Source organism: Ranitomeya variabilis, chromosome 4 (genome assembly GCF_051348905.1).
Source record: "Ranitomeya variabilis isolate aRanVar5 chromosome 4, aRanVar5.hap1, whole genome shotgun sequence".
NCBI classification, from domain to species: domain Eukaryota; kingdom Metazoa; phylum Chordata; class Amphibia; order Anura; family Dendrobatidae; genus Ranitomeya; species Ranitomeya variabilis.
In genome coordinates this window covers 455,689,054-455,716,322 of record NC_135235.1, presented here as the reverse complement: position 1 = coordinate 455,716,322, position 27,269 = coordinate 455,689,054, and the positions used below count along the sequence as shown (strand labels likewise).

The window sequence follows — 27,269 nt, the reverse complement described above, 5'->3', positions numbered from 1 at the left end:
CCCGAAGTACGTTACAAGGACTTTTTATTGTAATATTATAGGTCTAATAAATTTAATTTTCCAGTATTCCGCATTTACAGGATCACTGCTGGAGCAGCAAGTATGGATAAGTGGACAAACACCTTCAATATGGATGCCAAGGCTATAAGACCCCAAGGGAGCGATCCAGGAAGGGGGTAAGTTGATCTGAACCCACTATTCGCAACAGTTGCGCAAGCCACCATTGAACCCACCCAGATATTATGGTTCCTTAGTCTTACTCTGAGTGCTGGATATTTTCTTATTCATGTGTCCATACTGAGACATACCACAGTAACCTGTTGGAGTTGGGTCTATACCAGTGTAAAGGGGACGACCGCACCGCGGGTACCTGCGTGCCGGAACTGATGAGGCTGTCTCCTCTGTTGTCCGGGGGAAAGTTTAGGCTACCGGACCGATCTTTGCACGGGCTGACAGGGGGCGTGGCTAAGCGTTACCAGGGGCAGCGCACGGGCGAGAACAGACAGAGTTGGTGGGAAGGTGCAGCGCACGACTGAGGAGAGCCAGAGCTCCTGCTTCGGGGCCGTTAACTGCAGAGGTGCGCGCCCGGCCGTGAGAGACAGACTGCAGAGACCGACGAGAAGCCCGATGTGTGCAGGTCGGCTCCCGGACATCGAGGTGCCAATCGCTCTGTAACGGTCAGTGCTGTGTGACCGGGTACTGCTGTTTCCCGAATCCCCCGTGCATGTTCGTCGAGCCTTGCCTAATTCTGACAGGACTGTGGCCTATACCTTGCCAGCCACCGGAGTCTCCTTACTGAGGACTCCATAGGTTGTTTCAAAGACTCAACGTTGCCACCTGGGCACGTATCATCGCCTTCTTCAGGAACCCACCAGATCTACATTGTGCCAACGGCTATTGGCGCCATCGTCTGCTCCAGGACCTCTTTTGACAGGAAAACGTCTGCTTGTTAAGTTACTCCTACGTTGATTCCCATTTACCTATCTCCCTGTGTGGAATAACTCCCTGTTTTATTAAAACCTGTTAACCCTTGATCTGCCTCCTGTCACTGCATCCCGCAAACTGCTTACACTTGGCGTGGTCGGCAGGATGCAGTCCACAGGCAGAGGTGGCAGACCAAGCAGATGGGGGTGCTCCAAGGGCCAGCATCTCATTGGGGACAATGTTGAGTAATCACCCAACATTTACAGGAAACAGCACCCTACTGTGGGACTGGACTGAACGGGTCAGGGTTATGTTGAGGATGCACCCCATGACTCCCGCAATGGAGGCAGAGATTGCCATGATGGCCCTGGACAGAGAAGCAAGGTGCTCTGTCATGCTACGGCCCCAGCATGAGCGAAACACGTTTGCCAAGGTGTTACAAATCCTAGAAGAGATGCATGGGGACCCCACGGACGTTGGGGGGAGTTAAACATGTGCTTGTTTAGTCATGTTCAAAGTCAGGGGGAGACTGTGACCCAATACATGAACGCGCTGCAAGAAATCCACGCTGCGATTGTGAGGCAGGATGATGTAGGTGTAGGACCCCCTGACATAATTCTAAGAGACCAGTTTGTGGCGGGACTCAGATGTGCCGCTGTGTTCATACTGGGACATACCACAGGAACCCGTTGGAGTTGGGCAACCAGCACTCTCCAGTTTAGATGATCTTTGAACAGAGACAGTGTCCGATTGTTTGAAAGCTAACCGGGCCCCTAGGTGCTACTGGTCAACACCCAGTGATCAAAGACCTCCTCCTTACACCAGGGGAGACTGTAAATGAGCCCCTTTGGAATACAATGATCACTTTTGGAGCAAGGTCTCAATTTTAATCTTCATTGGTTTGGTGAGAAGGATATGGCTGATCTCCTGGGACACCATCAATATGAGACCAAATAGTATTTCATAGGATCAACAATGAGAGTGGATGGAGTTTGTTTTTTTTATGCATTATTGCCGTTTAATGATCCCCTTCCCGACATGTGACGGAATAGTACGTCACATGTCGGGACCCCCGCTTTGATGTGCGCTCCGGCGGTGAGCGCACATCAAAGTCGCGACATGTCAGCTGTTTTTTACAGCTGACATGTGCGCGCAATAGCGGCGGGTGAAATCGCGATCACCCGCCGCTATTAACTAGTTAAATGCCGCTGTCAAACGCAGACAGCGGCATTCAACTACCGCATCCGGCCGTGCGGCCGGATATGAGCGCATCGCCGACCCCCGTCACATGATCGGGGGTCGGCGATGCTCCTCCATTGTAACCATAGAGGTCCTTTAGACCTCTATGGTTACTGATCGCCGGTAGCTGTGAGCGCCACCCTGTGGTCGGCGCTCACAGCACACCTGATTTTCTACTACATAGCAGCGAACAGCAGATCGCTGCTATTTAGCAGAGGCGATCATGCTGTGCCTGCTTCTAGCCTCCCATGGAGGCTATAGAAGCATGGCAAAAGTAAAAAAAAAAAAAGTTTTTAAAAATGTGAAAAAAATAAAAAAAACATAAAAGTTTAAATCACCCCCCTTTCGCCCCAATCAAAATAAATCAATAAAAAAAAACCCCAACCTACACATATTTGGTATCGCCGCGTTCAGAATCGCCCGATCTATCAATAAAAAAAAAGCATTAACCTGATCGCTAAATGGCGTAATGAGAAAAAATTCGAAACGCCAGATTTACGTTTTTTTGGTCGCCACGACATTGCATTAAAATGCAATAACGGGCGATCAAAAGAACGTATCTACACCAAAATGCTATCATTAAAAACGCCAGCTCGGCACGCAAAAAATAAGCCCTCACCTGACCCCAGATCACGAAAAATGGAGACGCTACGAGTATCGGAAAATGGCGCAATTTTGTTTTGTTTTTTGCAAAGTTTGGAATTTTTTTTCACCACTTAGGTGAAAAATAACCTAGTCATGTTAGGGGTCTATGAACTCGTAGTGACCTGGAGAATCATAATGGCAGGTCAGTTTTAGCATTTAGTGAACCTAGCAAAATAGGCAAGCAAAAAAAGTGTGGGATTGCACTTTTTTTGCAATTTCACTGCACTTGGAATTTTTTTCCCGTTTTCTAGTACACGACATGCTAAAACCAATGATGTCGTTCAAAAGTACAACTCGTCCCGCAAAAAATAAGCCCTCACATGGCCAAATTGACGGAAAAATAAAAAAGTTATGGCTCTGGGAAGGAGGGGAGCGAAAAACGAAAACGGAAAAATGGAAAAAGCTCCGGGGGTGAAGGGGTTAAACAACCCCTGCTGAAAGCCACCTATACTCCCTTCCATAGCAGTGCTGCTCCTGCAGTCAGCCCTTGCTGTACACTGCATGAAGGAGCAGCATTTTTAACAAGTAAAAATGCAAGGTTGTTTGTTTTTACAAGCACTTTGCAATTTTGGCCATTAACGAAAATGCAAATGACCCTTAATAAGTTACAAAATGCATTTGCAGATGTACTAGGAATTAACCAGTGACAATACTATTCCCTCCATAACAGGTCTGCAAAGATCGTGCATATTTCCCATTCCAAAACCAGCGAGCACAGATCTTTTAGGAATAGGACTGTGTATAACACATGGTCAACATGAGGACTATTCTTCCACTTGAACTGTTACATATTACAGGGGTGGTCCACTACTCAGACAACCCCTTCTCAATCTGTGCGTTTGCCCCCTGTTAAACTAAAAACAATTTGCCACGTTCAGTATTTGGTCAGTTTTTTACCTCAGTATTTGTAAGGTAAAACCAGGAGTGGGTGATAAACACAGAAGTGGGGATGCATTTCTATTCTATTTTTCTCCGATTACAACCCAAATCCAGGAGTGGCACAAATACTGATGTTAAATACTCACTATGTGAACGTGGCCTCATACTCTCCTCCCTTGCCGGGGCCATTCCAGAGGTGTCCGCACTCGTATTCCAACACATGAGCCCTGCGACCAATCAGCTCTGGCTTCACTGTCCCCGCCATTGGACAAACCGAACACTGAGAGGAAGTCAGACCAGCCGCAGCCCAGACTTCCTGTTGATGTTATATTCGTCCAAAGGTGGGAAAGTGAAGCCGACATTTACGTGACGTAACCTCACCTGAGCCCTGGGGACGTGAGTGCAGACACCGCTGGAGCGCCGCCAGGAAGGGAGGGGAGCATAGGTAGTTTTATTTTAATGAGCAAACACTCCGATTGAGAAGGGGTTGTCAGAGCAGTGGACAACACTTTTAAGTGTCATGTTGTGAACGTTATAACATTGAAAAGAAGTGCAAATTTTCTTTTCAACCAACTGGGTGTAAACCACATAAAGTATGTGGGTGTGGAAATGTTTTGATTGGCCAGTATGAGTTGTATGGTATATGTCCAATCAGATGAAAGGAAATGATGCATTTGTATTTTCAGGGGTGGACATAACTTTGGAATGGAGGGGCACAGAAGAAAAAAAGAAAACCTGTTCCAGAATCAGTGGAGCAGCACTAACTGGAGGAGCTCCACAGTTTACAAAACACACCCAAAAAAGGAAAGGTTCCCTTTAAGTAAGAGGATATTTATAAATAAACTTTTAGTGATTTGAAACATTTAACAAAATTGCTCTTATTATTCTTATTCATAGTGGTACTGATCCTAACAGTAATGCAGGCAGTTTTGGAGGGGATTATCCTAGAGACATAATGAATTGCAAATAACACACCAGTGAATCATTAATAGGTGCTTTGTACATATTTACAAAGAAATCACCATAATCGGCTACTTGATTCCCCTTTCCCTCAGCTGATTACCAGACCAGGGCTGTAATGCAGACAGTCAGACAGACAGGCCTTATAGGATATGTAGTAGCAGGACGCACTACCTTCTCCTCACAACCTCTGTATCCATTATGTATTTCATAGGTTTCAAGCACTGTAGAGTAAACAGTACACTACATTTTTGGGTTGTACTTTATCAAATATGCTTTACCAAAAGACCTTTACTGTCCAAACAGGAAGTGTCCCATCAGCAGGAACCTGCCAGTCAGATTTATGTTATACGGATTAAAATGATACCTGGGGTGAAGAGGTGAAGAAATCAGTCGTGTGGTTCTTGTGTAATCAGGGTTAGAAATTTTCAGCTAATGATATGCCCGTGCTTCGGAGCAGGACTGTAGGCAAAGTCTTATCTTCCTGCTCTAAGTCAGAGAAACCAAGAAAAGACCAGCCCACTGACAACCACGAAGCGCAAACATGTTCCTCATAGAGGCAGACTGTTTGTGCTTCGGCGTGTCCTGTGGTCAGGTCTTTCCTTGGTTTCTCTGGCTAAGGCTCCATGTATTGCTGTGCGGCTGCACGCTCCGGAGTGCCGGCGCCAGAGGAGGGTTAGAGCAGGAAGATAAGACTCTGCCTACAGTCCCACCCCAGGGCACGGGCATATCATTAACTGAAAACTTCTAACACTGATTGCACAAGAACCACAAGACTGATTTTTTCAGCCTAGGTATCATTTTAATCAGTGTAACACTGCCAACTTGACAGTGGTTGTAGTTTACTGAGCAAAATCCTGCGGACAGGTTCACTTTAAATGAAAAAGGGGCATGAACAGTGTGCGGTGTATTTAATAGAGAACAGTAGAACTGAACAGTCTTCTTACAAACACGTTAGCATCTGCAGCTCTGCTGTATTGCAACAATACTGCAACCCTGTGTGCGTGTGAGATGGAAGCTGAGAGGAACCTGCCAATGTGTCAGGTATAATCACACACAGCTCTGCACTGAGATCAGGAGAGCAGAGAGCGGCGATTACATCTCTCACACTGGTAACTCCCCCTTTTATTTATAATCTCTGCGGCAGATTCTCATATAGATCAGTTTTTGGCCCATAGCCCTGAACAGCTAATTTACATATAAGAAAAACTAGATTTCTCTGCAATAAGACATCAGATCACAGTAAGCTGGATAAAATGATACCTTGATATCTATGACATACAAGTCCATAGAGAAGGCTTAGGAGGGTTCATCCTACAGACAGATTTCCCTTTCATGAATTGTATTAAAGGGGTTTTCCACTATAGGACGACAGCTTTTATCACCTCCACTGTCCATTATAAGATAAAACCTACATACTTACCTCCTGGACCTGAGCTGTTAAAAAGGGAATATCAAGTAGGGGACAATCCTATTAGTACTATTAAGTGGAGACAAGTCAGATAAGACAAAATTCAAATTCACTTGTTCACACAGATTTTTCTATGAAATTCGATCAGCTGAGAAGTTATTCTATACAAATGCAATCTGCCTTATGCTCTGGAGTCTCTCCAAGTCTCAGTGCATAATAAAAACAAAATGATAAACAAAAATTTATTCTCACCCTACACTCGCCTCTCAGGCAGCTCCTCCTTCACGTCTCATCTACGGCTCAGTGTTCACTCTGGGTCAGGGCTTCCTGCCGCAAGTAGGCCCCGATGCATGTGCAGTCAACTCCTCGCAGCCGGAAGTCCCGGCCTAGAGTAAACGCTGGGTCGGAGATGCAATGTGAGAGGCATGGATGACCGGGAAGGGAACAGAGGCGTACAGAGAGGTGACCTGTGTGGAGAGTATGGCTTTTTTTGTTTGGTGGTTTTTCTTCTTAACCTTTTGCCGGCTCGTACTGTTTAGCAAAATTGTGGACACAATAGGTCTCCATTTCGCTGAATTCACGTGAAGCAAATTACAAGAAATCCATATTCTCCAGAATGTAGATCTTTGTAAAATTCAAGAAGGATTCGCTCATCTCTATTAAGCTTTACATTTTAGAAACCAGCTAACCCCTTTAAAATTTCAGAGGTTTGCAGTCTATAGCCTCATTCAAAATACTTAAAGAAGTTGTTCACTACTTGGACAACTTCTTGTTATACCCCTCGCTTGGCCCAGATAAAATACTAAAGCCTATTCTTCCCTCCGGTGCTGACGCTGTTCCCATAGTTGCTCTCTCCAGGGCTCTTGTGCGGTGTTGACAGGTGACGCTGGCTCCCAATCAGCGGCGGCGTCACTTTCCGACTTTGGACAAATCAATCATGAAGAGGAAGTCTGGGCTGAAGCTGATCGCTGGCTTCCTTTTCATGTTTGATTTGTCCAAAGGCGGGGACAGCACACAATCAGCAGTCAGTGTGACAGTCACGTGTCACAACACCGCACGAGAGTCCCGGGGAGAGCGAGTGCTGACACCAAGGGAATGGCGCCGGCATGGGAGGGGAGTATACTCTTATTTTATCGGGCCAAACATTTTGATCAAGAAGGGGTTGTCCTAGTAGTGAACAACTCCTTTAACAGAGTAGAGAGACTAAAATAATAGCACAAACTGGGAAACTGGGCACTTTTGAAATGGTGATAGGTCCTCGTTAAGGCGCTTTACTCAGCAAGATTATCATGAATGAGTGTTCCAGACATCCGAACATCCAATGAATAAGCAAGACGCTCATTCATCGGGTGAAATGATCTTTATGCTGCACAAAAGATCATAATTCTTGGCAGCACATTGTCCTACGTAAATAGGACTAGAGCTGCCGAGAACAATCGCAGCCTATTACAGATAACTCAGTGTGCATATGAAGCTTGGTCAGCCTGTGCAATCAGGTCACTTAGGCTAGGTTCACATTGCGTTAGGGCAATCCGTTTAGCGCTAGCGGATTGCGCTAACGCAATGTATTTGTAGGGGCCGCGTTTAGGGGTCGCGCTAACGTCCCCGCTCTTGCAGATCCCCGATCTGCGAGAGCGGGGAACGGACCTCGGGCGCGCCGCGGACGCTGCAAGCAGCGTTCGAGGCGCGCCACAAAAGAGCGGCACATCGCTAGCGCGAACCGAAAAAGGCACACGCTAGCGATGCGCTTCAGGCTGAAACAACATTGCTGTCAATGGGTGCGCTAACGGACCCATTGCACGGCGTTAATTGCGACATTTTCGCCGTGCAACGCTGTCCGTTAGCGATCACCCACTAACGCAATGTGAACCTAGCCTTAACGACCGCTGATGAACAAGCCGCTGATCAGCTTAGTGCCCGAGGTCGGCCCATACCGTCAATATTCTCTGTAGATCAAACTGTTCACTCGACATCATAGTAGGACGACACTTTATCATTGATTTATTGTGAAGAGACTCCATGTAGGAGCAACCAAAACAGAGAACCCCTTTATTCCCAATATAGGAGGAAGCCACAGAATATTACTCAGTAGACAGAAATATTCATACACGCGTCATCACATACTGGAGGATCTCCAGATATGGTACTCCTTGTGTTGCCATTATTTCATGATAAATCCCATATACGCACCTGATAATGGTCCAGTTCTTTGGGGTGAAGTAATGGAGTCTGAAAAGTTGACCCCTCCAAATGGTGTAAGATCACAGTTGCCCCCAAAAGGTTGGTTCGAAGGACGATGCGAGTCAAGGCTCTTGCTCGGAGTCTGAGAAGCTGAGAGAGAGGGGAAAGGTGTATGCGATCCTTCGGCAATATCCAGACTGCGGCTCCGTGGCCCACCTTCTCGTGGTTTACTTTTAGTGCCGCCCATCTGTTACATGAACAAAGAGTAGTATGTAAGTATTATGACGAGGTAATGCAAAATACCCAAGAATGCGTCAGGAGCAGGCAGAGGAGATCTGCCAGCCCAGGAGACCGGAGGTTAATTTTCTTGATTGAAATGCAATTAATGTAGTTGGGTGTCTATGATACCCCTAAATGAGGTCATGACCCATCTGGTGAACATCCTGTGATCCTCTCCCTCCCAACCATCATAAAGCAGAAATGTGGATGTGGGGGAGAGTTAATTGAAAGTCTTGGAATGTGCTGTGAAGGCAAAATCAGAGGAAGAAAGAGAAAGAAGAAAAAAAAAAAAAAAAGGGGGAGGTTGGCATGGGAAGGAGAAGGGTGAGAGGAGGAATGAAGGAACAACAGGTGGTAAAATGGACGTGATTAGCAAGTAGAATGGCGATGAACAGTGAGTTATTGATTGATAGCGAACACAAGAAGGAACGGCAAGAGTGAAAGGAGAAGACGTCTGGGAGAGATCAAGGGTAACAACACAGAGGACATAAAGAAATCCACTATACAGAATTAAAGAATTGATTTATTCATTCACATCAGTTCCTGTCCCTGTGGAGACACACTGAAGCAAATCTAATGTGACAACTGTACCAGCTCGTCGTGCCTGATCAACCATGCCATCATCCATCCGCATCAGTGATGACCAATAACACTACAAGCCCCAGCAGTGCCGTGGACACCTATCTTCCTATTACTGGTCTGTTAGGTCACAGTCAATCAGAAACTATTCAGCGGTTACTAAGAAAACCACAGAAATGGGGAAGTTGATGATTACAAAAATTAAAACATTTTTATATAAAATAGGCTGACATAATAAATACAAGAACGAGATATCACATTCACACAGGTTACGGTATATGGGTCTGAGGAATGACACCAACATGAATAACATTCCAAACAGGTACGGTCTCGCTGCTGCCTCCGTGACTCCAGGAGACGCTGTGGGGTGCAGTACACTCACACATAATTCAGTCATCATGTAATGGGTGTTACTGACAAACTGGAGGAAAACGGTTTTCAATCCAAACCTCCATCCATACAGGTATGGAAGCCTTCCAATATTCCACTAGTACACCAGCCACCTTGCTAAATTTGGCAGCAGTCGGAAAGCCTGGCACATGTGATAACTGCAGCGAGGAAGCAGACAGCACAGTTCCAGAATTAGCACACTGCAGCTTTAATGCTGAAAAATGGGGAAATAACACCTCTGCTATGGGAGGCGGCAGGAACGCATCGGTCAGTGTGTTCCCTACTGGACTAGAGTTTTCCGCAGGGTATTTGGCAATAGAGTCACTTTTATATTAGAGTCTGGCTTAGAGACCCTCCATATAAAAAAAACATTTACCGGTCTCTACTCTTTTGCACACGTCATATGGAAAGTCTTCTATATTCACATCTTGAGGCTCTATCAATGGCTGAAAATAATGTCTGGAAGCAGGCAGCTGATCAGCCCAGTAACCTGGTGCCATTACGTCTGCATCAGTGTTAGGCCTCATTCAGATGTCTGCTTGTTTTGAAAAGCTCACCAAGTTTAATAATGTTTTTGATCAATGTTTGGTCAAAATGTCGGCATTTATCATCAGCCTCTAATCAAGAATATAATACATGCTGTCCGTTTTTTTTTCTTTTTCACAGACCCATATACTTGATTGTGTGAAAGTGGTTCGGGCCAGAGAACAAAACCTGACATGACTCAGAGGGGAATAGCTTCACGGGACTATAATGGTAAAGTATTATGTGAAAAATACAGATCACACGTACGGACGTTTGAATGGGGCCTTAGATGGTGGTCAACAAGTCAAACATGGATTGATGGGATTCTTTAAATAGTCTCAGGATACTGCAGCTGCTCATGACCTTATTTTTCTTAAAAAGGATTGTCCACTATTTTTTCTTTTTCTGATAACAGATCAAACAAAGTGGATGTGATGTCATGAAAACAAATACCCAACCAACTTGTCTCGTAGACCATGAACGAAGTGAGGTGTGCGAGCATGTTGTTGTCCACTAGTCCATGAACGAAGTGAGGTGTGTGAGCATGTTGTCCTGTAGACCATGAACGAAGCGAGGTGTGTGCATGTTGTCCTGTAGACAATGAATGAAGCGAGGTGTGCGAGCATGTTGTCCTGTAGACCATGAACGAAGCGAGGTGTGTGAGCATGTTGTCCTGTAGACCATGAACGAAGCGAGGTGTGTGAGCATGTTGTCCTGTAGACCATGAAGGAAGTGAGGTGTGTGAGCATGTTGTCCTGTAGACCATGAACGAAGTGAGGTGTGTGAGCATGTTGTCCTGTAGACCATGAAGGAAGTGAGGTGTGTGAGCATGTTGTCCTGTAGACCATGAACGAAGTGAGGTGTGCGAGCATGTTGTCCTGTAGACCATGAACGAAGTGAGGTGTGCGAGCATGTTGTCCTGTAGACCATGAACGAAGTGAGGTGTGCGAGCATGTTGTCCTGTAGACCATGAACGAAGTGAGGTGTGTGAGCATGTTGTCCTGTAGACCATGAACGAAGTGAGGTGTGCGAGCATGTTGTCCTGTAGACCATGAACGAAGTGAGGTGTGCGAGCATGTTGTCCTGTAGACCATGAACGAAGTGAGGTGTGCGAGCATGTTGTCCTGTAGACCATGAATGAAGCGAGGTGTGCGAGCATGTTGTTGTCCTGTAGACCATGAACGAAGCGAGGTGTGTGAGCATGTTGTCCTGTAGACCATGAACGAAGCGAGGTGTGTGAGCATGTTGTCCTGTAGACCATGAAGGAAGTGAGGTGTGTGAGCATGTTGTCCTGTAGACCATGAACGAAGTGAGGTGTGCGAGCATGTTGTCCTGTAGACCATGAATGAAGCGAGGTGTGTGAGCATATTGTTGTTCTGTAGACCATGAATGAAGTGAGGTGTGTGAGCATGTTGTCCTGTAGACCATGAATGAGGTGAGGTGTGTGAGCATGTTGTCCTGTAGACCATGAATGAAGCGAGGTGTGTAAGCATGTTGTCCTGTAGACCATGAATGAAGCGAGGTGTGTGAGCATGTTGTCCTGTAGACCATGAATGAAGTGAGGTGTGTATGCTCAACCACCGTTCCATTCAGACAAAGCTCTGCACATCCCCACTCAGAATCACTGTGGGTTCTAGCAGTCAGTAAATTATCCCCTATCCTTAGATTTTCATCTCTTATCTGCCATACTATTTAGTATGCTTTGCTTATATAGCAGCATTATATTCGGCAGCGCTTTACAGACATCAAGGCTGTTCCCATAGGGGCTCACAATCTATATTTCCCCATCAGAATGTCCTTTGCAGTGTTGGAGGAAACCCTCACAAAAGCGGTGATAACATACAAACTCCCTGCAGGTGGATCGGTGTATAGACAGCCTCACTGTACATGAGGACTCCCCAGGACAGAAGTGCATTTCCTCAGCAATATAAGGAATCCTCCTAAAGGCAGCAGTGATTCATCCTCACCCAGTGACACTACTCTTTGTCACGCAGAGGTGTGGGCATGTCAATACACAATCCTTTTCCCTCACATGCATAATGCTGAAATTAACCCTAATATCAGCTCCTCGTGCATCATCAGAGAACTCTTAAAACTACTGCATTTGCCAGACTGGGATTTATGGGGCTGAACTACTAAGAGTGGTGATGCATCGGACATTTTCTCCCTACCAGTGAGGATACGCTGGCACATAGCAGAGCCCCTACTAGAATAGAATGCGACACGTGTTGTTCTGCATCAGCCCCACAATTAATACTAGGAGACAGAACCAGAGGGGGAGTAATCGGAGCAGGTTTCTTTATAAATTACTATTTTCGATTACAGACTCCCACCTGGCTAACAATGTAAACGTGGTCCCACCTGTGCAGACAAGCAACATGACAGTCATGTATATAGACAGATTCCTGCCCATAATGCAATGCTATTTGTGCCATCTACAAGTGGATGGGGGCTTGTTTAAGGCCCTTTGACACAAGTCAAAATAAACTATGGTATATGGGGACATAATCGTTAAAAAGATCACGCAGGATTATTTTGTTTGTACGTCAGCTGATCAGAGGCATGTTTACATGGATCAGTGATCAAGAATGAGCATTCATATGTATGCTTGTTCACAAATTATTGCCAGTGTGAGGAGGCCTGGAGGCTGAAACTCTGCTCCTCTGCATCAGCCAATGGGCACAGAGTTATGAGACACAATCATACGGCTACTGGCTGTCGCACGTGGGCAGAGTTTCATCCTTAGGGTGTGTGAACGTGGCATCTTTTTCAGGCTGATTGCACCCAAAATCCACCCTCACAAAAGTTTGAAAAATGTTAAAGACATGTTCTGTCTTTTTTGTCTTTCTTTTAACCTCTTCAGGCATTGAAAGCTCTGAAGCAGCTAACAAGTGGCCGATCCATTCTTGAGGCAGTTTCGATGCTGTTCAATAGTTCATCTACACAGCCGTATAAAAAAATAATAATAATTCAGGCAAACACCATGAACATTCTGTATAGTCAACAGCTATGCCGGCAACTAAAAGACATCATGTACACATACCCTTAGAATTTATTTAGTGCGTACAACTTGAAGAATTCTGCTTTTTGATGATACAAGGAAGTAGAAATCACCTGACTTTTTATATACCGTAGTGGAGTAAATTCCCCTAAACGATCCTCAGCAGCACATGGTCATCAGTTTCCATACAGCTTCCTTCTGATCACCACACTCCATAAGCCGAGAAAACGACCGTATAAGTCGTATAAGGTATGGAGAGTTAAGAACTCTTAGGCCTCTTTCACACTTCCGTTTTTTTTTTGTTTTTTTTTATTACAAACAGTCACAATCTGTCAAAATGTTGAAAAGACGGATCCTGTGCAAATTGTAAAAAACTGATGCACTGGGTCCATTTTTTTTTTTCTTTTTTACGGATCCGTCGAGGCTATGTGCACACGTTGTGTATGCGTCCGCCGCGTTTTTCCACTGCGAAAATGTGTACACAACACAACCCAGGTTCAAAATAATTAAAAAAAATAAATAAAAAAAAATAAATCGTGCTATTCTTACCTTCTGGCATCCCCCGCAGCCTTCCCGCTCCTCGCGATGCTGCCGGCAGCTCCCGTTCCCAGTAATGCACTGCGAGCAATGACGTAGCAGTCTCGCCGGAAGGTAAGAATATCACGATTTTTTATTTTTTTAATTATTTTTAACATTATATCTTTTTACTATTGATGCTGCATAGGCAGCATCAATAGTAAAAAGAGAGAGAATTTCCCTGACTGTAAATTCTTCCACGCATGCCAATTTTAAAAAGACAGCAGCCGTTGCTGGATTCCTGTGTTTGACAGTCAGCGACAGATCCTGCGTCCATAGGTTTCCATTATAGCCAACGACGGACAGCGTAGGATGTCGCTGAGCGATTTTGCAACGTACAGAAAAAACGTTCCTCTGTGCGTTGTCCCCGCCCGATGGACAGCGATTTTACAACGGATCCAGTGCACGACGGATGAAACGGAAGGTCATCCGTCACAATCCGTCGCTAATACAAGTCTATGAGAAAAAAACGGATCCAGCAGAAACATTTGCTGGATCCGTTTTTTTTCACAAAACAACGGATTGTGACAGAAAAAGAAAGAATGAAGTGTGAAAGAGGCCTAGACATTTGAACAATGATCAGCTTGTTCTCCATATCTATGTATGTGTACAGCATATAGACCGATAAAAGTCTGAGAAAAGTCTACGAGGAGTGTGGAAAAAACTGCAGCACGCGGAAACAAGCCTGATGGTCAGAACTATGCCAAATGGCTGACAGCATGTGTACGCCGTACAGTGCACAGACTGCAGTCACACCTGGAACATGGGCCCGAAAACTCACAAACTTGCGTAAGCTTGGTCAATTTGGCCATCACTACGAAAAAATAGCTGGTGGAAGGCAACCTTGGGAATTTTCAGTCCTTTGTGGCTGCCATAAACCAGATTTTCACAGTATTTTACAACATGAAATTTGTTGTATAGATGAGAACAAAAAAAAAGTATGGTATCATTTCTGCAACAGTAAACCACACTAAAAAAAAGTCTGCAGGGAAAAAGGAAGAGAACACAGACGTCGACTCATATACAAACCTGCCATAAACGGCACACTGCCCAATAAAGGCTAGAGTCACCGTCTGCAATTCACACGCCCAGACCCTAAAAGGTGACAGGCCTTACATATGAATATGGAGATAAGGTCATGAGACCTGTGGTTGGGCCAATTATACCAGTCGTTAAAGGAACGTGCAAATCTATCCTAAGCCAGTATACATTCTGTGTGGCCACCCAACGTTACGTAACTAACGGGCGGCTATGAAAGTTCCAATGTGGATCAAAATGACATGAATGCAACCAGGTGGGACATGGATGTTACACGTGGTTTTAAAGGATGTAAAACGTTGTCACGCTCAGATATTCAAAACACTTTTTGTTATCTTTTCGGGATACATAGGACCTAATTTTTTATGTTATTTTTTTTTTTTTTTTTACGATTTCAGGAGGTACTGGTGGAAAAATAAAGGAGATACATGTTTTTTTTCCCTTTCACTTTATGACCACAAAAGGTCCACTAAAATATACTTTTTCAGTACAAGTAGAACTAGTAACTGATTTAGAGCAGCAGCAAGTTTTAAAAAGTATTTATTGTTTCTTGCTCTTTACTTTATTTTTCATTTATTTCACATATTGTGCTCCATCCTCAAGGTCATAAAAACTTTTGTGGGGGTCTTACATTTAAATACAGGGAAAAAAAATCAGATAAAAAAAGTAACTGGGACTGATATGTTAAGGTACCTTCACACTAAACGACTTTGTAACGATATCGCTAGCGATCCGTGACGTTGCAGCGTCCTGGCTAGCGATATCGTTTCGTTTGACACGCAGCAGCGATCAGGATCCTGCTGTGATGTCGCTGGTCGCTGAATAAAGTCCAGAACTTTATTTGGTCGTCCGATCGCTGTGTATCGTTGTGTTTGAAAGCAAAAGCAACGATACCAGCGATGTTTTACACTGGTAACCAGGGTAAACATCGGGTTACCAAGCGCAGGGCCGCGCTTAGTAACCCGATGTTTACCCTGGTTACCAGCGTAAAAGTAAAAAAAACAAACAGTACATGCTCACCTGCGCGTCCCCTAGCGTCTGCTTCCTGACACTTACTGAGCGCCGGCCCTAAAGTGAAAGTGAAAGCACAGCGGTGACATCACCGCTGTGCTGTTAGGGCCGGAGCTCAGTCAGTGTCAGGAAGCAGACGCTGGGGGACGCGCAGGTGAGCATGTACTGTTTGTTTTTTTTACTTTTACGCTGGTAACCAGGGTAAACATTGGGTTACTAAGCGCGGCCCTGCGCTTAGCAACCCGATGTTTACCCTGGTTACCCGGGGACCTCGGCATCGTTGGTCGCTGGAGAGTGGTCTGTGTGACAGCTCTCCAGCGATCAAACAGCGACGCTGCAGCGATCGCCATCGTTGTCGCTATCGCTGCAGCGTCGCTTCGTGTGAAGGTACCTTTAGTCAGCTGTGCTAGGACACTCTGCAGGACAGCCTGTTTGGCCACCGGGACCCATACCCCAGCTCTCCCCCCGCCTGAGAAACAGAGTGGCAGTAACTCAACTACCAGGAGTCTAAGCCTCCCCCTCATTTTTCCCTTCAATCCGGGAGCAACAATTATATTCTCTTGCCTATGGTTAAGTTTAGCGATGTTTGAAAAAGACCAGGACTAGGTCGAAACGTTACTCGCTGCTTAACGTATTGTCATTCACCAATTTGACATTACTTTATTTGTTGTGTGATTTTTCCATACAAGAATTAAATGTTTCACTTTGCATCCACTTGAGTGCGGCTGATTAACTCCTTCAGTCAGCTGTGCTACGCAGTCAGTAAGCTATGTCACCTAGGATCCAGCAGCACCTACTCCCTCCATACAGCAGCAATCAGAAGATCACTCTGGCCAGACGAGAAAGCATCTTTAACGCTTCCCATTACTGCATATACTGGGAAGACAGATGGTAATAAACCATCTCTGCCTTCTCTATGAGGAGTCTGGCTGTGTCTGACAGCTACCTCTCCGCTCCCGCAATGGCGTTTTATAACGGGACTACAGAGTATAAAGACTTACAACCGGGACGTTTATAGTCCATGGGTAATCAAGAAGCAGTTAATTTATAATCTCTAGCTTTAAAGGGAAATCGGTCAGAAGGATAACAGATTCAATTACTTGTATTGAGCGAGGTCGCACAAGTCTAGTTGCCACATGATCACATTTATGCACACTGGCTGCCTGTGATAAGGAAGCTGAAAAAGTGGAAAGACTCATTCAGATGTCAGTAATTTTTCTCATATGCAAAACAATCCGAGTTTGACCAGTTTTTTTTTTTTTGTCAAAATGTCAGCGTTTGGTCAATGCTCAAGGAATCATCAGTTTTTCTCAGATGGGAGAGAAAAAAAAAAAATTTGATGGCAGTTTCTGAAGCTTTTATCAAACAATCCATGAAAAACAGACAGGCATCTGCTCGTGTGGAACACTCAGTCCGAAGAGGGCGGGGTGGATCAGACATGTGAGCCATCCCATAAACTATCATAGGTACAAGTAGTATCCATAAACAGATAGCTGTATGACAAAAACAAAACAATGTCTGAATGAGCCCGCACTTGTAATCAAGCACAGCTCTGCAGCAGAGCTAACGGCATTATGAGTTAAGAGCTGCAGATGTGTTTGTAATGGGACCCTGCACAACTCTGCTGTACTGTTAGAACCACAAACAGCTTTGTAGCGCGATCGAAAGGGCAAACATTACAGTTATTACATCTCATCTTTAATTTAAAATATGCTCTGGAGGCAAGACCACACTATTGTTGGACAAAACTTGGACTTCCAAAAGAGACATGAACGTAGCAGCCCATTAGTGACCACTGACGTTAATATCACGTGAGCACACGAGCTAATCAGCAGCCACTACTGTGTTATGCTCATCTCTCTCATGTACACGTTTTGTCCAAGGTAAATGTGAGCGATTAAGGGTTTTATTTTACTTGGGGTGACTACAGCATTTAAGAAATGGTTAAAGTAGTGGATGACCCATTTAAGTTCAGCCCCATTTGCAGGTATAAAAGCCTTCACTCTTCTTCTGGTTAGACTTTGGAAAATGTCAGTGTGAACTTCTTAGCATTTGTGAGGTCAGGATGATGGATGAAAAGATAGGACTCCCAATTGGAGTTCCAATTCACCCAAGAGGTGTAGTAAAGGGCTGCCTATGAAATGGAAGCTGAAGAACTGTAAGAGCTTATTCAGATGTCAGTGATTATTCTTTTATGCAAAGAAAATAAAGTGGTCTGAGTGTCATCACTATTTTTAGTCAGTGTCAGAGTTTGGTCAGCGTGTCCGTTTTAGGGCTCGCTCACAATGGCATTATATTCTCTCAAGGAAGTGAATCCGGCCTATTATACTAATGACACTCAGATCACACTTTGTCAGAGATTGAGCTGAGTGTTATTGCACTGGGCTTCGAATTTGTCGCATGAGAGCATTGCAGCACTGGTGCGGAGATGGGGACAGTAACTTCTCCATCTTTACCATTGCCAACAACCACAAATGTTGGACTGCACTGGGATGACATCTTAGCGCAGTCCGATGTTTCACACGCACCCATAGACTTGCATGGGAGAGTGTGATGCGATTATTGGATGCACACGCAGCATGCTGCAATTATTTTCTCATGCCGATTCGACATTGGGGGGGGGGGGGGGGGGGGGGGGGAAATCGCTGATCTCCTCTGCACCATAGATCAACATTGGGCTGAGTGCTATCCGATAAAACATTGCATAGCACCTGGCCTTGTTATACAGCAGTGTGAGTGAGCCCTGAGGCTGGGGTCACACATGGCGTAAGACAATACGCCACGTATTATACGTCCGTACTACGGCCGTAATATGGAGAAATGTTCCCAAAATATTGATCCGTAGTCAGGGTGTGTCAGCGTATTTTGCGCATGGCATCCTCCGTATGTAATCCGTATGGCATCCGTACTGCGAGATTTTCGCGCAGGCTTGCAAAACCGACATCTAATGGATTTATGTGCTCAAATGTTCATTAAAACATATATACAGTATATATATATATATATATATATATATATATATATATATATATATATATATATATATATATATATATATACATATATACATATATATATATATATATATATATATATATATATATATATATATATATATATATATATATATACATATATATATATATATATCATTGAGACACATATATATACATATTCTGTATTTAGATTTCATTCAGCGCGATATCTGTGAAAAGCCGGTAATTCAATTGCCGGCTTTGCATTTCTCCTTCACAAACCCGACAGGATATGAGACATGGTTTACATACAGTAAACCATCTCATATCCCCTTTTTTTTGGCATATTCCACACTACTAATGTTAGTAGTGTGTATGTGCAAAATTTCAGCGCTGTAGCTGCTGAAATAAAGGGTTAAATGGCGGAAAAAATTGGCGTGGGCTCCCGCGCAATTTTCTCCGCCAGAATGGTAAAGCCAGTGACTGAGGGCAGATATTAATAGCCAGGAGAGGGTCCATGGTTATTGGCCCCCCCGTAGCTACAAACATCTGCCCCCAGCCACCCCAGAAAAGGCACATCTGGAAGATGCGCCTATTCTGGCACTTGGCCACTCTCTTCCCACTCCCTGTAGCGGTGGGATATGGGGTAATGAAGGGTTAATGCCACCTTGCTATTGTAAGGTGACATTAAGCCAGATTAATAATGGAGAGGCGTCAATTATGACACCTATCCATTATTAATCCAATTGTAGGAAAGGGTTAAAAAACACACACACACATGAATAAAAAGGATTTTAATGAAATAAACACAGCGGTTGTTGTAATAATTTATTGTTCTCGCAATCCATTTGCAAACCCTCGCTTGGCAAAATAATAAACGCACAAAATACATACCTTCTGATGTCAGATCATGTCCCACGAAGTAATCCATATGAAGGGGTTAACTAATATTACAGGCAGAGCTGCGATAAACCACTCGCTCGTGCCTGTAATCCCCGGGTGCTGAAAGGAAAGCAGTGATCTATACTTACATTCAGTCGCGGTGAGGCGCCCTCTGGTGGATGTTCTCATGAACTGCAGCCTGGGAACTTTTTCCCACGCTCCAGGTCATATGAGGACATCCACCAGGGGGCGCATCACCGCGACTGAAGGAAATGTAGGTCAATGACCTACATTTCATTCATTCGCTGGGGATTACAGGCACGGAGCACCGCTGCATTTAGCAGGGCTCCTGCCTGTAATATTAGTTAACCCCTTCAGATGGATTACATCGTTGGACGTGATCTGACATCAGAAGGTATGTATTTTGTGCGTTAATTATTTTGCCAAGCGAGGGTTTGCAAATGGATTGCGAGAACAATAAATTATTACAACAACCGCTGTGTTTATTTCATTAAAATCCTTTTTAATCATGTGTGTGTGTGTTTTTTAACCCTTTCCTACAATTGGATTAATAATGGATAGGTGTCATAATTGACGCCTCTCCATTATTAATCTGGCTTAATGTCACCTTCCAATAGCAAGGTGGCATTAACCCTTCATTACCCCATATCCCACCGCTACAGGGAGTGGGAAGAGAGTGGCCAAGTGCCAGAATAGGCGCATCTTCCAGATGTGCCTTTTCTGGGGTGGCTGGGGGCAGATGTTTTTAGCCACGGGGGGGCCAATAACCATGGACCCTCTCCTGGCTATTAATATCTGCCCTCAGTCACTGGCTTTACCACTCTGGCGGAGAAAATTGTGCGGGAGCCCACGCCAATTTTTTCCGCCATTTAACCCTTTATTTTAGCAGCTACAGCGCTGAAATTTTGCACATACACACTACTAACATTAGTAGTGTGGAATATGCAAAAAAAAGGGGGATATGAGATGGTTTACTGTATGTAAACCATGTCTCATATCCTGTCGGGTTTGTGCAGGAGAAGGAAAAAGCCGGCAATTGAATTTCCGACTTTTCACTAACAGCGCTGCGTATTTCTCGCAAGTCACACTGCTGGTCCGTGTGGAATCCGTATTTTTCTCGCCCCCATAGACTTTCATTGGCGTATTATTTGCGCAGTACGCTGACAAACGCAGCATGCTGCGATTTTGTACGGCCGTAGAAAGCCGTATAATACTGAACCGTAATATACGGCTAATAGGAGCAGCCCCATTGAGAAGCATTGTGCCGTATGTAATGCGAGTTTTACGGACGTAGTTTATGCGCTCTTACGTACGTAAAACACGCATGTGTGACCCCAGCCTTACCATGCTATATCGATCTCAATATTTAGAAGGCAGCGAGAGGGAGGGAGCTCCTTCTCCCCTCCAATCAGCGCCCCCATGTCGTCATCGCAGGTGCCCGATCATTTTCATGGTGATCCAAGGTCGGATGACATCCAGGTCACCAGGCTACATGAAGCCCCTTAGACAATGCCCAAAACACGCTCTAAGGGGCTTGTGTCAGTGCAGCACTGAATGAATTTTGAATGACACCATTCATTTTACTACACCGTGAACTCGAAAACAATCTCACGGTGAACTGTGATGATATCACGAAGGTCAGCGCAGTTCATGGGTCCGCTCTCACTGCAACAAATCATTCTCTCCAGCTCACACTGATGAGCAAATGTCGCACAGATGGATTACGGCATGGGACACTCTGGATTCTTTCAACTTTGGACAGGTGAGGGATATTGTTTATTTTTAGCTTATTTACAAGGGACAATGGCTTCAGGTGTTAAAAAATATTATTCACCTTATTTTATTCTACACTATGTAGACCACGGGGGCTGACTACAACTCTCAACATTATCCCCAACCATACAGTTCCATCAGTGCAAAATTAAAAAAAAGTAATAGCTCTCAGAATATAGTAATGCAAAAACTTTTTTTTTTTTGTATAAAATTGTTTTTATTGTGTAAAGCACCAAAAGAAGAAAAAAAATGATATACAGGTGCTTCTCACAAATTAGACTATCATCAAAAAGTTAAATTTATATCAGTACTTCAATACAAAAAAAGTGAAATTATATAGAGTCATTACAAACAGAGTGATATATTTCAGGTGTTTATTTCTGTTAATGTTGAGGATTATGGCTTACAACCAATGAAAACCTAAAAGTCATTATCTCAGTACATTTGAATTAACAACACACCTGCAAAGGCTTCCTAAACATTTAAAAAGGTCCCTTAGTGTGTTTCAGTAGGCTCCACAATCATGGGGAAGACTGCTGACTTGACAGATGTCCAGAAGGCAGTCATTGACACACTCCACAAGGAGGGTAAGCTACAAAAGGTCATTGCTAAAGAAGCTGGCTGTTCACACAGTGCTGAATCCAAGCATATTAATGGAAAGTGGAGTGGAAGGAAAAATTGTGGTAGAAAAAGGTGCACAAGCAATCAGGATAACTGCAGTCTTGAAAGGATTAAGAAAAGGCCATTCAAAAACTGGGGGTGGGGGGGAGGACATTCACAAGGAGTGGACTGCTGCTGGAGTCATTGCTTCAAGAGCCACCACACAGACATTCAGGACATCGGCTACAAGTGTCGCATTCCTTGTGTCAAGCCACTCATGACCAATAGACAACGCCAGAAACATCTTACCTGGGCCAAGGAGAAAAAGAACTGGACTGTTACTCAAGATGTTTTCAGATGAAAGTAAATTTTGCATTTCATTTGGAAATCAAGGTCCCAGAATCTGGAGGAAAAGTGGAGAGGCAAACAATCCAAGCTGCTTGAGGTCTAGTGTGAAGTTTCCACAATCTGTGATGGTTTGGGGAGCCATGTCATCTGCTGGTGTAGGTCCACTGTGTTTTATCAAGACCAAAGTCCGCACAGCCGTCTACCAGGAAACTTTAGAGCACTTCATGCTTCCCTCTGCCGACAAGCTTTTTGGAGATGGAAATGTCATTCTCCAGCAGGACTTGGCACCTGTCCACACTGCTAAACATACCAATACCTGGTTTCTAAACAGTATCACTGTGCTTGATTGGCCAGCAAACTCACCTGACCTTAACCCTATAGAGAATCTATGGCGTATTGTCAAGAGGAAGATGAGAGACACCAGACCCAACAATGCAGACGAGCTGAAGGCTGCTATCAAAGCAACCTGGGCTTCCATAACACCTCAGCAGTGCCACAAGCTGATCACCTCCATGGCATGCCGCATTGATGCGCTAATTGATGCAAAAGGAGCCCCAAGTACTCCTGAATTGCTGTTTTTTGTTTATTCTGCCTCCAAAAAAATTGGAATAGAAAGCAATCAATATCATGTACCCAAAAATGGTACCAATAAGAACGTCAAATTGTCCTGCAAAAAACAAGCCCTAACATGTTCAGCAGAAATTTGGAAAAAATATAGCTGTCAAAATATGGCAATTCAAAAACATGTTTCTGCAAAAGCTTCTTTTAGCGTGTGACAGCAGCTAAAGATAAAAACCAATATAAATCTGGTATCGCTGCAATCACACCAACCCAAAGAATAAAGCCGTTTAATCACTTATACCGCACAAGGAACAGCGTAAAAAAATAAAAACAATTCTTCACCTGCTGTTGATTGGTTCATTCTGCCTCCTAAAGATCGCAGTAAGGTTCAGCTCACATGTATCCTGCGGACTACGCTGAGTGCTTACACTAGGGTTTCCGCGTAAATCTCTGAAATACACAGCAAAAGATTTCCTATAGTGAGGCAGATGGAGGCACTGTGGATGCCATAGGACCTGTGATCCGGCAGTGTCTTTTTAGGATTGCATAAAAGTGCCGTCGGCCACAGTTTTGTGCACCTCTGAAAAGAAGGACACTGCTGAACAGAGGCCAGAAAGAGTCCAGAGTAACTCTGCTGCCTCATTATAGTGAATATATATCTCAGGAGTTTCATCTGAATCATGTCATTCAGAGATTTAGATGGGGATCCAAGAAATATTGTTTCTCCTTGCGGAGAGTGACATGTTAAGCATGTCGAGATGAGGAGACTTAAAGCTGCAGATTTAGATGGAAATCCCAATGTAAGTGCTCAGCATAGAGTGCCGGATAACTGTTATCCAAAATGTTGCGTAAAATGTTCCCCCTTATCGCAGTCATTTGTCAATGGAAATATCTCCACATTGCCTTAATTCCTGTGAAGCACCTGAAGGGTTAACTTCTTCAATGTGGTTTTAAGGTTTAAAGGAGTGCAGTTTTTAGAATGGTGTCACTTTTGGATATTTTCTGTCATATAAGGCCCCGCAGGCACGACAGGTGTCATTTTCAAATACTGTATATACTCGAGTATAAGCCGAGAATTTCAGCCCATATTTTTTAGGCTGAAATTGCCCCTCTCGCTTATACTCGAGTCATTCCCAGGGGTCGGCAGGAGAGGTGGAGTGGCAGCTGTCTAAGCATACTCACCTGCTCCTGGCGCGGTCCCTGCTTTCCCGGCGCCGGCAGTTTCTTCCTGTAGTGAGCGGTCACATGGTACCGCTCATTACAGTAATGAATATGGACTCCACTCCCATAGGGGTGAAGCCGCATATTCATTACTGTAATGAGCGGTACCATGTGACCGCTCACTACAGGAAGAAGCTGCCTGCGCCGGGAAAGCAAAGCAGGGACAGCGCCAGGAGCAGGTGAGTATAAGCAGTGCACTATATTCACCTGCTCCCCGTTCCACCGCTGCGTCTTCTGCATCCCCTGCAGGGACGCTCAGGTCAGAGGGCGCGGTGACGCGATTAGTGCGCGCCGCCCTCTGCCTGAGCAGTCAGTGCAGTGGACGGGGAACGTAGCGGCAGTGGAAGGGGGGCAAATTACTATATGGAGCATCTTATGGGGCCATAATCAGCAATATATGGGGCATTACATGGGGCAAATGTCTGTATGGAGCATCTTATGGGGCCATAATCAGCATTACATGGGGCATTACAGGGCAAATGACTGTATGGAGCATCTTATGGGTCTATAATTAGCATTACATGGGGCAAATGACTGTATGGAACATCTTATGGGTCTATAATTAGCATTATATGGGGCATTACATGGGGCAAATGACTGTATGGAGCATCTTATGGGGCCATGATCAGCATTTGTGCAGTATTATATGGGGTGTATTTAGTATGGAGTATCTTATGGGGTCATCATGAACTGTATGTATATGGGGCTCCTGATTCAATATGGATATTCAAAAACACTTAACCTACTGATGTCTCAATTAATTTTACTTTTATTGGTATCTATTTTTATTTTTGACATTTAACGATGGCTGCTGCATTTTCCACCCTAGGCTTATACGAGTCATTAAGTTTTCCCAGTTTTTTTGTGGCATATACGGTAGAGTTTTTTTTTTTTTTTTGTAAATATCAGGACAACCTCAACCATAATAATTATATACCAGCTCTACCCTCACCTACTGTATTCTCACCCATCCCTTGAAGATTGTGAGCCCTCGCGGGCAGGGTCCTCTCTCCTACTGTACCAGTTATGACTTGTATTGTTCAAGATTATTGTACTTGTTTTTATTATGTATACCCCTCCTCACTTGTAAAGCGCCATGGAATAAATGGCGCTATAACAATAAATAATAATAATTATATACACATTACACATGTGATTACGCTGCAGCGCCAGTGACACAGCTGGTGCCTGCCCTAAGAAGGGTTTTTTTTTTATAGTTTGTACAGATATTCATTATGAAAACTAGGGAGCAGGTCAGTGAGGGATCAGTGACCTGTCAGAAGCCATACTGCTGAATACCTAACCAGAGCACCACATGAAGACCCCCCACAGGCCGCCCCGGGACACGGGTATATCCGCTCAAAACTGAAAATAACGATTAAACAACAGCCACGGGATCATTTTAATCAGTATAACGGCACCAACCTGACACTGTCTGTAGGGTACTCTGCACAATCCTGCTGACAGGTTCCCTTTAAATATCTTGAAATGCTTATAAATGTACTTCAGTAACCATAGAAACATTTGATGTAAAAAAAAAAAAAAAAAAAAAAGTCTAAACACAATGAGTCAGTAAACTTTGCAAGAATCAAAATTTGTGTCAGTCTCAAAACTTTTGGCCACAACTATACACAGAGATTGTTCCAAATTACTGCAGATCCAGACTGAACCTACATTAATATATTCCGTACAAGTCAGGGGCCTCGAGTGTAACTTCACATGAGTGAAGAGTACTGCATGTCAGTTATATACGAATTCTCAACTATACTTCACTTAAAGGGGTTATCCACTACTCAGTCACCCCCTTCTCAACTACCACTTTCCACAAATTCAAAAGAAAAGCAGCCTGTACTACCCCGTCCCTGCAGCAATGTTGGCGTCTGCTGTCCTGGGGCCCACGTGACATTGCTATGCCACACGAGTCCAGCAGCCACTAATGGCCTGCTTCACACTAACTTCATTACGACAAAACTGTCATCCTGAGGAAATGGAAGCAGCAGCTGTGACTTCATCTAGCTGACTGGCTGCCGGGATCATGTGACAATGTCATGCGCCAATTGCGAGTACAGGCCGTTTTTACTTGGGGGGATATGGTAATTGAGAATGTGTTGTCTGAATAGTGGATAACCCCTTTAAAGAAAAGGTTTCGCTTATCAATAAAACCGATTATATGGGAATATATCCGACACACAGTCTGCTGTATGACTAGACACTAAATGCAGACTTGTTTCAACCTCAAATGTTCAGAAACAAACACACAGCTTTACTAACATGGATTTTCAAAGTGAACACACCGGTCTCTTCAGGTCTAATAGATGTATTTAATAACATATACAGTTTGTTCTATGAAATGTGGTGACAGATCTGCTTAAATGGGTTACTTAGGAGGCAGCGGGATACAGCGAGATGGGAGTGGGTGCGAGACCCAGATGAGGGACCTTCATTATATATGAAAAGCAATCTTGGCTGACTCATTTTAGAAGAGTCACTAGATAGGCATCTGAATCACAGCACCCAGGAGTTTTTTGTATTGTGCAATCTATTGTTTTTTTTATTTAATGAAATCTGCATTTTCTTTCACTGCCAAGTGCCAACACTGGATTCTTTTCGGCAGATGCCTTTTTCTCTACAGGAAATCTGGCAGTAAGACGTTAAAAATGGCCATACCTAGCACATGCTGCATTTGCTTGTTGGGGAAACAAGAAGCATGCCTTGCAGTCATCTAAAGATGACCTGTCACCAGCTCACACATGGACAGTTTTTGCCATTTTATTCCTGTTGCTTCCGAGATTGTTCCATTTGTTGCCTTTTTTTTATTTTTAGTTTGCCATATGGTTACAGATACCTTTTTATTTAGTACAGTCTTTACAAGGGAGTGTGGATTCTATGGAGTCGTGCCTTTAGGCTGCTCTGTTCTATTATCCTGTGGACATACTCAGTTTTTTTACCTCAGTATATGTAAGCCAAAACCAGGAGTGGGTGATAAATACAGAAGTGGTGACGTGTTTCTAATAGGCCATGTTCACATGTTCAGTATTTGGTCAGTTTTTTACCTCAGTATGTGTAAGCCAAAACCAGGAGTGGGTGATAAATACAGAAGTTGTGACATGTTTCTATTAGGCTACGTTCACATTTGCGGTGTGCGCCGCAGCGTCGGGCGCCGCAGCGTCGCCGCATGCGTCATGCGCCCCTATATTTAACATGGGGGCGCATGGACATGCGGTGCACTTGCGTTTTGCGCCGCATGCCT

General features: G+C 44.2%; 1 protein-coding gene and 1 long non-coding RNA gene across 2 annotated transcripts in view; one reads left to right on the top strand and one right to left on the bottom strand.

The window, feature by feature from the left end:
• Window positions 1–27,269, bottom strand: part of SRC (SRC proto-oncogene, non-receptor tyrosine kinase) — a 55,091-nt gene that overhangs the window by 23,551 nt on the left and 4,271 nt on the right. The window contains exon 2 of the mRNA XM_077251603.1: window positions 8,249–8,486. Coding sequence (XP_077107718.1) covers window positions 8,249–8,486 — 238 coding nt within the window. The remainder of the gene's footprint in view (window positions 1–8,248; window positions 8,487–27,269) is intronic.
• On the top strand, window positions 241–25,942 carry LOC143765182 (uncharacterized). Its single transcript, XR_013213336.1, has 4 exons — window positions 241–677; window positions 4,374–4,507; window positions 10,154–10,243; window positions 25,237–25,942. It is a non-coding gene; the product is annotated as an uncharacterized LOC143765182 (long non-coding RNA).